The 15,346-nt window shown below is 39.4% G+C and overlaps 1 protein-coding gene across 5 annotated transcripts in view; it reads left to right on the top strand.

The window, feature by feature from the left end:
• glsb (glutaminase b) overlaps nucleotides 1–15,346 on the top strand; it is a 54,553-nt gene that overhangs the window by 23,047 nt on the left and 16,160 nt on the right. For 3 of the 5 annotated variants that reach the window (XM_050049588.1, XM_050049590.1, XM_050049589.1), the window contains exons 7-14: nucleotides 1,469–1,527; nucleotides 7,130–7,162; nucleotides 8,252–8,310; nucleotides 10,184–10,250; nucleotides 10,652–10,702; nucleotides 11,245–11,421; nucleotides 13,864–13,995; nucleotides 15,076–15,168. In XM_050049588.1, coding sequence (XP_049905545.1) covers nucleotides 1,469–1,527; nucleotides 7,130–7,162; nucleotides 8,252–8,310; nucleotides 10,184–10,250; nucleotides 10,652–10,702; nucleotides 11,245–11,421; nucleotides 13,864–13,995; nucleotides 15,076–15,168 — 671 coding nt within the window. The other 2 variants (XM_050049591.1, XM_050049593.1) reach the window with 2 other exon arrangements.

The following is a 15,346-nucleotide window of genomic DNA, read 5'->3' as shown; positions in this document are numbered from 1 at the left end:
AGCTTGTTTAGTGGACTAACTTTGCACTTGAAAGGATGCCCTTTCAATTAAGTTTTAACAGGTCTGACGCTACGGCTGTATCTAGGCTAACGGCTAACATGCTAACTGTTATTTCTATGTCACTAGTCACTTGAAACAAATTTAGGACGATAGGAGACGGGTTGAAATAAACCGAAATTTCCCTTTAAGAGAAAGAAAGCTCACTTCACAGGGCAACTTATGGAAATGGATCTTGACCAATATCTCTTGGTGTAAAGGTCTAGTGTGTAGCATTTAGTTGCATCTGGCCGGGAGGTTGCAGATTGCCACCATCTGAAACTTCTCCCGTGTGCCAGGTGTGTAGGAGAACTACAGTGGCTGACACGAGTGGCCCTATCTAGAGCCAGTGGTTTGTTTGTACGTTCTGGGCTACTGTAGGAACAACATGGCGGACTCTGTGGAAGAAGACCTTTTCCGTGTGTAGATATAAACAGCTCATTCTAAGGTGGCTTTTTGCTTTAAATTATCATTATGAAGTTAATGTTGATTAAACAATGTAATGGTTGTGGAATAATGTCACCACTGGGGTTTAGATTGGCTCCCTACAAGCCTCACTGTCATTGTGCAGTTCTGTCTGCCACTGGGTACAATCACCTGGGAAAATGAAGGCTGGATTAACGGCACGAAGGAAGTGCATCAACCACTGTGCAACCAAAACAGGAAGAGCATAGAGCTTTTGCTTTCCATGGTTGCTATCCCCAGTTGCCAAAGAGTGTAAATCAAACTTCTTTGCAGTTACTTCAACTGAAGTGGAACCATGGAAGGCTTTCAAAACTGACTTTTTTCCCCCTTCAACCATGGAAAGCAAAAGCTCTATGCTCTTCCTGAAGTAACTATGGAAAGCAAAATGCAGTGTGTCTTGTGTTGTTGCTAGTTGTGAGGAAAATGGAAAGAGATCCGATTTCTTCGCAACAGCAGTGCCAACAATGATACTACTCACAGACGCTAGGGGGTGGGGGGCTTGAAAAGTTTTTCTACTCTAATTTCTTGGAGTACATTGTTCCCACCAGAATTTGTATTATAACCACTGTTTTCTAACATTCTAACAGTCAGTCTTGTAGGTGTGTGGTACAAAGCTCAACTTAGTTCATATCATAACAGTATCTCACAGAGATACTGCCAGGACAAGTTTCCACACATACTTTGTCAGCTTGCCAAGGAATTTACCCGCCAAAATCTACAATCTTATGAACATAAATACTTGGCTGTGCCATGTATCTATTCAGAACAAAACTATTGATTAAATACATTCTGTTGCTGTTTTGTATGTAAATATATTAATGTGTAGTATCTGGAGTCAGTGTGTGCTCTACATGTAGTTGATTCTTAATGTTTGATCTGTCTATACACAGAACTTTCATCAAACATGACTTAATGTTTACACTTTGATCCTTTACAGCATGCTAACTGAGCACTTGCTTTTTTGCAGATAAGCCCCACAACCCCATGGTGAATGCTGGCGCTATAGTTTGTACCTCACTGATAAAGGTAAAAGTAGCAACACTTTTTTCCCTCTGTTCATGTGTGTTTTTGTGTCCAGTTTGTGTCATATCCACTGAAACCTTAGCCATACAATTCCTCATATCAGTGAGCTGCTTTATCAAGTAAATAAATGAAGGTTAACATAAGTATTGGTAGCAGATAAGATATAACTGTTTTAACAGTGGCCTTATTAACCTAAATCTGTTTAAACACAATTAAACCCTCTAAAAAAAGACTCACAACAATGCAGTATTTTGCTGATTAACAACCTGTTCACACGTGTCAGACCATTTCTTTGTGGTATTGTTACCTGGACTTTAGACTTCCCAGTGTGTTCAAGTATTTGTGACTCTTGACTCAGCTGGAATCATTTCTAGGTCACTCCCTCAGTCCACTGTCCTGTGTCTTGTTGTGGTGATTAAGACTTGTGCTAATCCTTCCTGAAGGCACTTAGCAGTCGCAGCACACACACTGTTATCGTCCCCGCTCAAAATAACCCGGACGGAGAGCCAGTCAAATGCAGGTGCACGCACACCAGCCCCAGTCTACACATTAAGAGAGATAGGAAGTCAGATAATACCTCACAGCTCCTCCATCTTGTCACCAGAGCATGGTGTCACAGTGTTTTTCTCTCCGGTAACTCAGTGTGAAGACAGATGGACAGAGTTCAGAAATGAATCGCTCGTCATCTGTTAAATAAAATGCAGCTCACAAGGTCACTCATAACAAAGGAGAGATTAAACCTGGCTTGAATACCAGCTTTGTCACACTGGTAGTGTTAGATTTTAAATCTTCTTACAGCTGGTAATGATCACTCTCGGGTTTGATTTTTAATGCTTTAACCCTACCAGGCTGTCTTTTAGCACTCACACAGACACGTACCTGCATAAGAGCTGTCTATAAATACCTTTTTAAAGCTGCAAGACTGTATTGCAGAGGCTTTTTAATATCTTGAAATGAGCTTCTTTTTGCTTTATTGAATTATGGATTTTTGGCACATTCTCTGTTAATTGCTATAAATTCTCACCATCCAGGACTGTGATTGGGCTGTAGCTTTTTCTGGAGATGACCTTATGTTATGCCAAGTTTTTGTCCTAAGCACTTAGACTTTGAACTGAATTTTTATGACTAATAATATGAATCATCCTTGTTGCATTCTTATTGATGTTGTAAGAAAAAAATGTGTTACCAAAGCTTGGAGTTGTGACTATCAGATTTTATTTATTGTTTTGCTTGAGAGGAAGCAATCTAGAGAGGCAACGTAAGGAAATCCTTCATAAAGTAATTCAACTGTAGATGATGCCAAAACATCCTCCATGTACGCTGAAGCATGTGGCCTGTTTGATCCTGATTTGATTTTGGACCTCCTGTACTTAAAAGTAGCTCTGTTACCAGTCTCAGGATCTGGGACCTGTGTGTTTTCACTGTCCACGTGTCGTTAAAATCCCATTCCCTTTTTTTTTTTTTTTAATTAAGTTTGTTCACCTGTGCTTGTTGTGCTTTATCACCGTGCAACTATAACTCTATTTAATTTAGATGTTATACAATAGCTTCTGCTGACAGTAATAATTCACTTAAATTTTCATTTATCTGCAATTGCTGCCTTTTAGGATTAAAGATTTTGCTGTTGTTATACCATGACAGCAAACCAATATGCAGTCACTTGAACTGGAGTGGATGAAGGTTGATAAAAACAAGGGAAGAAAGTAGTTGAACTCTTTAAATACCAGCAGCTGCCCAGATCTATAAATCATGCCTTTTGTTCCAGTTCATTTTTAAGCAAAGTGCTACGCATTCCCTTTCTGTAATGCTGCTCAGCATCATTTATGCTTGTAGGAAAATAAAGTAATTAATATTCCATTGAAGAACTGTTAGAATAGTATAGACATCTTTTTGTTTTCTTTCTAATAAAACTAATGAAAAATGTGCAGGACAGGAAAAAAGCGAATGCCATTATGTGTCAATAAGCAGCTCAAATCTATGTATCCACTGAGACACCGAAACCATTTTCTACTTAAGTTTTTGGGACACTCAAGAGTATAGTTTTAAGATAAGATATACTTAATTGATCCCCAGAGGGGAAATGCAAGTACGATAGTGCAAATACTGTACTATAATTGACTACTGAGGTAGTTTGAGCAAACATTGGACCTTTATTCCAAACTTTTGCTACCACTATTAAAAGCTGCCTATGTTTGTATAAAACACAAACATCTGGTCTGTCTTTGCAGTGTTTAGATCTGATCAGTAACCAGTGATGTTTAGATGCTAACAGCCACTTCTTGCTGTGATTTTATTCTTAACATATTGTACAAGACAAAGCAGGCTCTGTCATTGAGTAAGCTTTGTTTCCGTTGTGTCGTCACACAACTGCTCAATTATAAATGGGCTGATGTCACAAAACACTTCCAGGCATTACCTTTGTAAAGCCAGTTAGAGTTTTGTGACCTCACAGTTGTCAAACAGAAGTAAAAAGACAGCAAAGTAAGAATAAAATGCATTACATTGTATTCTAAAATACACTTAAGTGATCAAGACAGCGGAGAGTAAAAGAATAGTTCAATGTTTTGGGAAATACACTTTGCTTAAAAAGAAGACAGTAAGATGAGAAGATTGATATCAGTGTCATGCTACTGCTTTTAAGTTGTACTGATCAATATTCTTATGTCAGCAAGTACCTAATCATTGCCAGTAATGTTAAAGGATCAGGTGTTAGTGATAAACCCTTGTGGAATTATCCCGTCTCTGCAATTTTCCTCAGCTGGACATAGCAGTTTACCTTTTTGTAGCACATTGCTTTGATTTTATGGCCCAGAGCTTTACTGTTTACTGTTTTCCGCTCTTGTCAACATCACTTTTAGCTGCAGCAGGAAGAGTTTTGTTAGCAAACCACTGTGCACTGCATTCTAAGCACCAAACAGCAGACAGATTAAGTTAGCGACTAGCTAGTGAATGTCATGGGGCATTTAGCAGCTAAAGAGCCCGATATTTCGCTGAGGAGTTGATGGAGAGCAAAACAGAGCAAAAATAAGGGTGAATACGAAGCTAATATTTCTCATGTGGCCAGAATCAAATCTCCAAATAAATGCTAATGTTGCTACATAGGCCACTGTTTACATGCTGCTTACTCATTGGACACAGAAGTTTTATAATGTGTCAGTTTTGTGTCTACAGCTCGTTTCACTGGAACCAAGTGGCTAAAAAATAATTAATGCTGCCTTAAGAACAGAGCCAGAGTCCAGACATGTTTAGCTGGCTAAAAAAATGGAAGCGGGGGGAAAAGCATAGATGTATAAAAATAACTAAACCTGTCAACAGTTTTACAGACACCTTTTCACAGTGGTGGTCTACGGGGAAAATACTTTTTTGGCCACAGGGGATTTTTTTTGGTGCAGTACCACAAGTGGCCACAGGGGAAGAATTGAAAGCAAGGCTGAGCTGCATTGCTGGGGGCTCGGGGCCCTGAGGGCCTGGGGGAAAGGACTAACCAGGAATGTATTAATGCCAATTTGAGGTATTAGGGGTTGCTGCTGTTTTTTATGTTGTCGTTCTTAGCAGTGAGCAGAGGTTAAGGTTTTGGTCTCTATACAGGCATAATGGCACCAAACCTGACTCCCTCACCCTGATAACAAGACTACGAGAGGCAGCCCACAATCATTGTGCCAAGCCTTTGTTCATCAAGAAAAAGTTAAAACATGCTCCTCCTTCTAGAGAATTTAAAGAAATGCAATTTAATGCATTAATCAGTGGTGTGTTTTTGAATGTAGGATGGAGTCCAAGCTAGCCGTTTCCCCCTGCTTCAGTCTTTATGCTAAACTAGCTAAACACGTCTGTCATGAGATAAATGTTGATCTTCTCATCTCACCCTTGGAAGTAAAGCACAAAAAAATGTTGAACTGATTCTTAAACATTGCTGGCAGTGATGTGAGCAGGCTAAGAAGAAGCAGAAGAACATCCACTACTTTTAAATTGTCTATTTCAGGAAATATACTCGCTCTATTCTTTTAAATACCACATAGTCCTGTGAGGTACCCCTACATACTCAGAAGCCTTACAGTAGCTGTACTTATGTGCTTGCAGTTGTCAAGTCAAACAAGTTCCCACCAGTTTCCTATTGATTTTTGATGCAGAGTGTATAAAACTGTAGTGTGTGAATGGTTATATGTGCAGGTTACTCTTCCATCACACAGCAAACCTGTTAACCTGTTACTAAACTGCACAAATCTCATCGCAGAACTGATTCAAAGACAACCCCTCATATTTGCTGAGACGATCATTTGTGTCTGTGTCCATCGGCTCACCACGGTCATTAGTGTCTCAATGTGTTGTTTTTCTTTTTCTATACTGAACCACAAATGTCAAGCCTTTGGTCAGGTTGCCCAGTTAGCTTTTACCCTGGTGGGAAAACTATGGGATGGTTGCCGTGGCAGAATGCCCCAAACTGTTGTTACATGGTGCTTGAAGGCTACATGTTGTTGCTGTTTTTGTATGTTGTTGCATATTTTCCAGACTTAGGAACTGTGGGAAATAATGACTGCTGCTGCAGGTCAAATGACGTTGGTAATTTTTTCTTCCTTTTCCATATCTATCTCCTCGCACTCTCCCAATCCCCTGATCCCCCCTCCCCTCTTCTCTCTTTCTTCTCCAATCAGCTCAGTAGAATCCCCATTTAGAGACTCTTTAACACCTCCATCAATGTCACTTACTTTTTCTTCTGCACAGTAAAGTGTAGAATTTAAAACGTACTGTCAGTCACACATAAAGCATTCGCCTTTTTAAATGTAAAGTTAAAATCCTTTTCACTCCATCCAAGTCATAAACAGTTCAGTATTTTTTACATTTGTAACTAATGCTATAGCACTTTAAATGTGCATGCGTGTCCATTTTTCTTTTGCTGTGTTTTCTTTGGTGGAATAGGCAGCATCAATGAGCTCGATAAATGTACACTGAGCTACAAGCAGTGAATTTTATTCTGAGAGGAACACCACTCCTCCCTTCTTTCCTTCCCTGCCCTCTGTTTTGGCTGACAGTCTCATTGCACATGACACATGTTGACCTACAGTAGACATACATCCTCACATACACACACACACCTGCATTATGGTAACCCATAATACCAACTTGCCTGTATACACCCACATGTACTTAATGTACAAACACATACACAGTCACGGCTGCTTCAGATTTAGAAAAATTGTGTCTTCTACTCTTTAGACTTGAAATAATATTGAATTCCTCATCAGGAATCAGTGAGCCGGCATAGTAAGATGTAATGGTGAGACATGTTTTTATTTAACTGGCTAAGCTCTGGTTATGCACATGTCTACTAAATCTCCCTTTTTAACTCAAAAAGACTTCCCCCTTTGTAACCTATTTGCAAACCAATCTTATTAATATCTTGTATGTACTTGTATAATTCTTGGCAAAGCTCATGTGATTTTTACATTTTGTTTGTAATAAATTCTATTCACATCTTTTCTTATTCCGTAGAGATAATTTGTCAGCATTATCATTGTAGTATAATCTTTTATGATGCTGTGCTTGTCCTCTGCAACATCCCTTGATGAATGTATTGTACTAACTGCTTATTCTTTTGTTCTCTCCACAGCAAGGTGCAAGCAATGCAGAAAGATTTGATTATGTAAGTATGAGAAGTCAAAAGTATTCAGCTAACTTTCATGTACTTTGTGAAGAGTAGCCTTGTGAGGGGGAATATGTCTAGATAATTAGAAACTTTATCTTTATTATTGTTTATTTGATTGATCTCTTTAGAGAGTCCAATAAAAGTCATTAGTTAAAACTAGTGATGAACTTACAGACAATTATTGCTGAAATCTGCAGCTCCACTTGGCTTTACAGAGCTTTATAGTGAGTTTTAGCTCATTGTTTAGCTGTCCTGCCCACAACTTTACTGTTTTAGTCCACTCTCACTGCTCACACAAAGTGAGTTTCCATCCACCACTTTTCATGCACATTGTAAATTTGCGCATAAAGAAAGCCTGAGTGAAAACGCCAAAAATTCCAGAAAGTCTCAAAATCTCACAAGTTTGGTAGAGGTAAATAAGTTGGTGTGTCAATATAAAGTAAATGTAAAAGTAAAAGCCCCAAACAGCAGACAGACACAGTTAGAGACTAACTGGTGAACATAATGGAGCATTAGCAGCTTAAGAGGCAGATATTTCCCTCTGGAGCTTGAAGAGACCAAAAACAGAGCTAAAAGAGAGTGATTGTCTTATATTCATCAGGTGGACTCAAACATGACTCTGAATGCTAATGTTCCTCTGTAACGACTGGATATGTGAACAAGCAACTGTTTGTTAACAGGCTCACCATATCAACTTAAAAGATGATGAGATGTTGGTGTTGTGTTCACAATGTAGTTCTGCTACCAACAAGTTGCCAACATGTCAGTGAATGCTGGTTTAAGGATTATGCTCAAGGAAGATCCCTGAATACAATACAAGTATTAAATCTTTGCACCCTGATGTCACAGTTTAATTGATGTTTGTTGGTACATGTGATGTATCATTTCCTGTTAGTATAAAACCACTAACCGCAAAATCAGGATACTGTGATACTGTGTGTATTGTACATTCTGTTTACAATTGTTATGTTGTATGGAATTGGGACACGGCTATTTTTATGATGGGAAGGCCATCAACCAATGGTAGAATTTAACCTCATGGCATGAACCCCTGTTGATCAGTTTGTCATTCTGCTTTCCCTCCAGGTCATGAACTTTCTGAAAAATATGGCGGGAAATGAGTACGTGGGTTTCAGCAATGCCACGTGAGTCCCTCTAAATCATGAGTTTACATTATCAAGGTTCTTGTCTTTCACTCGCCAGGGGACCACATATAGCACACTCAGCTGCTACACTCTTTGGATTCAAACTTAGAAGCATGTTGAACCTCTAACCATTTCACAGTCAGTCACATCACAGCAGGTGTCTTTAATCAGCTCTTAGATAATGTGCTCTAAACCCAATTGGGTCAGTGATGGTTTAAAAGCCTAAATCTAGAAGCTGAATGTGTGGCTTGTACAGCACGAAAACAAATTGCCACATGTATCATCAGCACCATGAACAATAATGACTGGCAAACCAATTCTCACACGCTCGTGGTTGAATCCAGTCCAAAGTGTTGTATTTTTACTGCCAACACTTGTAAACTGTCCAAATGTGAAACTAAAGGCTATGCACACCCACATGGGTGTTGTCAGTTACTCCGGCTGATTAGACTTCACCTAGTTTGATGTGGGGCAGAGCTGTACGATGAATTACAAAATGTCACCAAACTCCATGTACCTATTGGAATATAATAAAGGTGTTAGTTGTCCCACCCTCACACATGCAACAAAGTCAGGAGAGACAGGGAGATATAGGTGACTACATTTACATTCACACTAATATTCCACTATTATTCCAAACATAACAACATTCCAAATTTGATATGGGTCATTTTAACAGCATGTTCTGTTTGGATATTAGATCGGATATCACGCCTGTCTCACGCCTTTTTTCCAAATGTAGCATTTTATGATTAAGACATGCCGGATATGCCTGTAATGTATGGGTTTTAGGAACTTTTTTGACATGTATACAGTGAATTCAGAAAAGGCATCTCAGCTAGAGTTTTTACAGCAGTGTGCAGCACACAGCCTCTTATCTGTTTACAGTTGTCTCTGTGCATTGTCAGGGATGCCAACCATCTAGGCAACAGTTTGCAAGGCTGTGGTAAAGAGGCTTGCCCAAAAGAAAAGCTCGCATTTCTGACATGATAAATGTCACGTTAATTGGAGTATGCAGGGCTGCATGTAAACAGGAATATTACTGTAGTAAAATATTCATTTTCATTGGCCATGTGAACAGCCTAGTAAGACTATCGTCTTTTTCACCATAAGGGCAAAAATTAAATATTTTGTGCTGGTAAATATAGTCAATCAAAGACTGTACACACCCACACAGAAAAGGTGTTAACAGGAAAATTCAGTGTGTGTGTGTGTGTGTGTGTGTGTGTGTGTGTGTGTGCGTGTGCGTGTGCGTGTGCGTGTGCGTGCGTGCGCGTGTGGGCGTGGGCGTGTGTGTGTGCGGGTGGGTGGGTGGGTATGTTTGCACTTGTGTGTTGGAATTCCACCCGCCCTCCCCTCATGTGTATAGTACAACCAGAGCTCTCATGCAATCATGTGATGCTACTGCAACACAAGCCCCAGCACTTGGTCTTTTTCCTGACACATTGTTAGTGTGTGGTGTCATCATAAATCACGCACATGCATGTGACCTTGACACAGATGTCAAGAATCCAAACGTGATCCATAAGTCCATCCCAATCAATTCCCTAAACTAACTCCATCTGAGTAATGAGTAATGAGTAATAAGGTCAAAAGTTTAATTCTTTTTATTCATTTTTTGACCCATTTCTTAATTTCAGTTAAACTGAGGTAAAGCTCCTAAGCATTTAGGCTTCATTGACACTCACATTTTTAGTTTCTTATCTAGAAACAAGTAAACATCAAATATGGCATCATGTTAAACAAGTTAAACTGCTTTCTGTTAGGGTGTATACACACACACACACACACACACACACACACACACACACACACACAGTGCAACTATTTCCTTCCTCTATGTAATGGGAGTGCTCTGCTCTTTCTGTGACAGATTCCAGTCAGAGCGTGAGTCAGGAGACAGGAACTTTGCCATTGGCTACTACCTGAAAGAAAAAAAGGTTTGACCTTGGATGAGTCATAACTTACTGCTGCTGTGGTTTTCCGTTGTTTCTCTATAGATTTTTCTCTGTCCTGCAAAGCTGAAAAGTAGTAACTGTAAGGATAAAACAGAATGAAAGAGGAAGAGGTAGAGTAATTTACTGCCAGAGGCCCAATAGAAGAAAAAAAAAGTGCCTTTTTGTATTCCTCAGTTGATCATACTTGTCCTTTTAGTCAGCACCTGCCCATTTGGAATAATCTGACCTCTAATAAACAGTTATTAGACCTACTTATCTTTCACCAAAGCAGAAGTGTGGCTGTCTCTTTCTTAAGTGGAAGTGCAGCAACATGGAAATGTACTCTAGTTGATGAATGTTTATCTTTGTGCTCCAATTGTTTTAAACTCTGTGTTTCTCTGCAGTGTTTCCCAGAGGGAACAGACATGACATCTGTACTGGACTTCTACTTTCAAGTAAGTTTGGCTGTGTTTTTTTTTTCTGTATCAGTTTTACAACTTACCTTACAACACTACTGCTTCCACCCCTGAGGGTCAGAGATCCTTGATAGATCAAATTTCTGCTTCTCCCTCTGTCTTTCATCGTGTTTACTTCCCTGTATGCTACATGTAGCTTCTTCACTATGTACAGATGGGGGGGCCAATGAAAGGAAAAAAACAACATGAAATGTCTTTATTAAGGTGTTGTCCCACCATGAACCCCCAGAACAGCTACAGTGCTCCTTGTCATTGATTCTCCAAGTGTCTGAAACTCTAAAGAAGGGATGAATACCACTCCTCTTATTTGTCTGTGTGTTTTTATTACTGTTTAGTCACCTCTGCCATCACTGTACTGTCATTTTTACCTTCCCTATGTCACAATTGACCTTCACATTTTTGCTCTCCTGTTCCTCGACCGCCACGATCACATTTGCTGTGACACAAGAACGTGCTGTACGAATTGGAAGAAAAATTGTGATAGAGAAATGATACAAGTTGTCCTTTTTGTGGACCTCCAGCTGTGTTCCATTGAAGTGACCTGTGAGAGCGCCAGTGTCATGGCAGCCACCCTGGCTAACGGCGGCATCTGCCCAATCACAGGCGAGCGTGTGTTAAGCCCCGAGGCAGTGAGGAATACTTTGAGTCTGATGCACTCCTGCGGCATGTACGACTTCTCAGGACAGTTTGCTTTCCATGTAAGTAAAAGGCACAGATGAGCACCTAAATAATTTTGGTTACTGTGATACCTTTGATGTATTAATCTTTGCGTATTTATACTTGTCAGCAGCATGCACTTTTGTCACCATCTTACAGTGGCTGGTAGTTGTTCCTGACGATGAAATAAACTTGCCTGAATTAGAAACTAAAATTGGCTTTTAAACAACAAATTTTCTTAACTCAATCTTTCCTGTTTCCACACCAAAATAAACGCGCTCTGACAACAATTCAGTTGACAACCTCCCTTGTTTCTTAATACAAGATATTTTAGTTTGAAATATTTGCATGACACTGTTTTTGTCAATGCTGTGGCTTGCATGGCTCCTTAAATGGTTGAAGTACCAGTGTGTAATCATAGAAATACAGTACCCACAGCAGCAGGCGGCTCTCTAGCAGCACCACAGCAGCAACACTGTCTGTGTGAACACCACAAATATGCAAGCCACAGCAACTCAATGAGGTAGCCGTCATACATTGCTCACGCAGGCAGTGTGGCCCAGGCATTAGAAACTATAACTACTAATTATTGTAAGTGTGGAATACGTTTAACTTGTGCACGTGTCACACCCTCCAGGTGAAGCTCTTTGAGGTCAAGTGGAATAAAGCATCTATAACTCAATCAATCATTTATTTGTCATATGAAGTCATACAAGATACAACTTTGGTGACGTTTGATCCTGTCAGTTGCTTCTGTTTCTTACTGCACTGGTTCCTATATTTACACAGTTGTGTAAACCATTTACTTTGGACAAAGACATTCTTTTTAGACAATCCACTGTAATCATTAGTTTGTAACGAATCCATTAAAAAGTACAATTGAACATCAGGACTTTACACATATGTTTAGCAATAGATTTTCAAATAGCTGGTCCAATGGCAGTCTTCTATATATGTGCTGGTTACTATTTGCAGTTGACGTGTAGCTTGAATGACCTCAGGATAAAATGTAATGAGGACAGCAGCCAAACCAGAGCTTTCACTGAGGATTACCCCGTACCCATAACATTGTCAGTGTGTGTGTGAGGCTCAGGCCGCACACTGTATGTAGTGTCATTTGGTACATCTACTCTTGCCTCATTTCCACTGCATAATTCGGCTTGACTAAACTTACTATCGGTACCAGGTCCTTGTCTTTATTTTATTTTCTACTGCAGACAGTAACCTCTCAGTATAGGCCTGGCTTCTCAGCTTATGCCTAATGCGACGCCATGTGAATCTGCCATGACATCATCTTCAAGGCTACACTTGCTCACTTGAGCCTTGTTCCCAGCAGTCCAGTTCAGTTTGTTCAATGTCAGAGCGGTTATTTTTGTGTTTCCATTGTCAAATGATGGCACCAACAAAACCACTCCATTCCATCCTGTTTTTGTTCGCCCTCTGTCAAGGTACCTAACACACGAATCTGATACTAAAATTGGATCTGTAAAACGGGAGCTAGAAACACTGCAATTGTCAGTCTTGCTCTAGAGGGACTGAATGCACAAGCCGGCTATTTTTTTAATATCCCATCAATAGCAACAGAGAATCTTACCACTTTGACCTATTCTTTTTTCTTCCTAAAATGTCGACATGCAACCGTGTTCCGTGGACGATCAACAATGTATAACCCAGCCTACATTTAAGAGTGCTGTCTGCAGAAGAAAAACAAAACAGATCTAGAGTTAAGGTACATATCCATACGAGTTATGTATCGGTAAGGATGTTTGATGGACTGTACTATCCATAGCTTTTGCCACTGGAAAACCAAAAAAAAGTTGTGTGGAGCCGTGCTGTACCATGCAGTGAAAATGCTGCATACTGTAAGTCTTCCTCTTTGACCAACACTGAAACAATCTGAAATGCTGGAGAAAGATGTATCCATATTATAAAACTGTTACATTTTGGTACAGGCATATATGCTTGTATTAAGAGACAAAACACCTAAGCCTCAGCTTAGCATAGCTGTCATATCACATGGTCTCCCTGAGCTGAGGTGTTTGTGCTGAAAGGATGGCACATTTTAATGAGACACGTCCTGGTGGCAGAAAAATGTAGAGATAAGAAGCAATGTGTGAAAATATTCTTCAGCTTTTCATGATTTGAAGTATTTACAGCATCAAAGTGGAAATCTACTCTTCATTGATAATTTCTTATAGCATATTCTGTTTCAGTTAATGTGAGTTTTGGAAATGATTTATCCACATCCTTAATTTTAAAAACAAATAAAGGAAAGGAACAAACAAAGGAATACTCATTGAAAGAAATATCTAAAGATTCTTCAGTGTAATAAGACAGAAGAGTAGATAGATTTCTCTAACTGATGATTTATCGTAGCTGTGTTGACTTGTTCTTTGCTGACTTTCCATTTTCAGCATCATGCTGTTGTAACTGTAGATACACACAGATGATCATCTGTTATGTAACTGTTCTCCCTGTTGTAGGTCGGTCTGCCAGCCAAGTCTGGAGTATCGGGAGGGATCCTGCTGGTTGTACCAAACGTGATGGGTATTATGTGCTGGTCACCTCCTCTAGACAAGCTGGGCAACTCAGTCAGAGGAATACAGTTCTGCACGGTATGTAATGTCTGGCAGTGGAGGAGCAGATCACTGCATGCCTGCAGTGTTTACTAAGAATACATATTCATAGCCAGAGCAAGAAATAACTTCACCAGCAACTTTTAGGCCTTTGGGTGTTTTTTACAGACCAGGGCTAAAAAATTCAGCAGCATTAATGTTTTAAGAGCAGGAAATGTATAGTTTGTATCCATTCTTGACCAGAGATGAGAAATAGCTTGACATGAGGCAGGCGTTACTTAGTGCCAAAAACATTTCATTTCATTTTATTTCATTTATTTATGTTACTCAAGGCCATGATGACATGGTATTGAGCACAAACATAACATGTATTAAGTACATTTGACTGCACCGAGTGACTAAGTCATTTGACAGTACCATGTTGTTATTGCATAACACATATACACACATATAAACATTAAACAAAATCTAATTTTAGACATGCAGTATTTAAAGGTTCAGTTACAATTTTGATTTTGGTAATATAGATTTAAGATTATTAGTGAATAGCATAGTAGATATATATTGTCTAATCAGTCAAAAATCAGCATTTTAGGTTTCTCTAAACCAACACTTAAACATGTAGACCTGTTTTACTGTTTTTAGTTATTGTTAATTTGAATAAATGTCCTTTGGAATATGAATTACTTGAGTAATTTTACCTAAATTTATTTTTATACTTTTTATTACATATTCATGGTGCTTTAAGGAAATAATTGTCAACAAACAGTCACAGACACAAAAATGCCTCTTAAAAGAATGGGAAATTGTGCAACAGTGTCCTTGGGGTACTAATTTAACTTGGCAGGCATACTTAGAGTGACCAAACCTGTTTAATAAGTAAGTGATACCTCATTAATGATCACCAAGAGGACAGGCCCAGACACAGAGCTCAGTAAGCGCTGCACGCAAGAATCCGCCTCTCTAGGAAACAATCTCATGTGCTTTGTGAATGTATATAACACTGAAATCACTGACTTTTTAACTTTCAGTCATCAGAATGAAATGTCTTATTGAACAGTGTTAAGTAAATAGAGTTATTTACCCTTCTGTTTTTATCTATCTCTCTTTTCCTTCCAGGACCTCGTGGAGCTTTTCAACTTCCACAACTACGACAACCTGAGGCACTTTGCCAAGAAGCACGACCCTCGCAGAGAAGGAGGGGACCAGCGGGTAAGGACACACAGCATCATGTTATGAGGAAAAAAACCATCTGTAAAACAGCACCCATTTCCTCCATCAAACACACTGGCCAGAACACCTTCTCACCAAGAATGCGGGTGCTGCTGAGGTTACTGTTGTTCAGATTTCACAGCTGTTATCGTTCTGCATCAGCTGTTTTGTTGCCATT

Source organism: Epinephelus moara, chromosome 7, assembly GCF_006386435.1.
Source record: "Epinephelus moara isolate mb chromosome 7, YSFRI_EMoa_1.0, whole genome shotgun sequence".
Taxonomy (NCBI): Eukaryota; Metazoa; Chordata; class Actinopteri; order Perciformes; family Serranidae; genus Epinephelus; species Epinephelus moara.
Note: the sequence above shows the minus strand (reverse complement) of the source record. Positions and strands in the feature narration are given on the sequence as shown.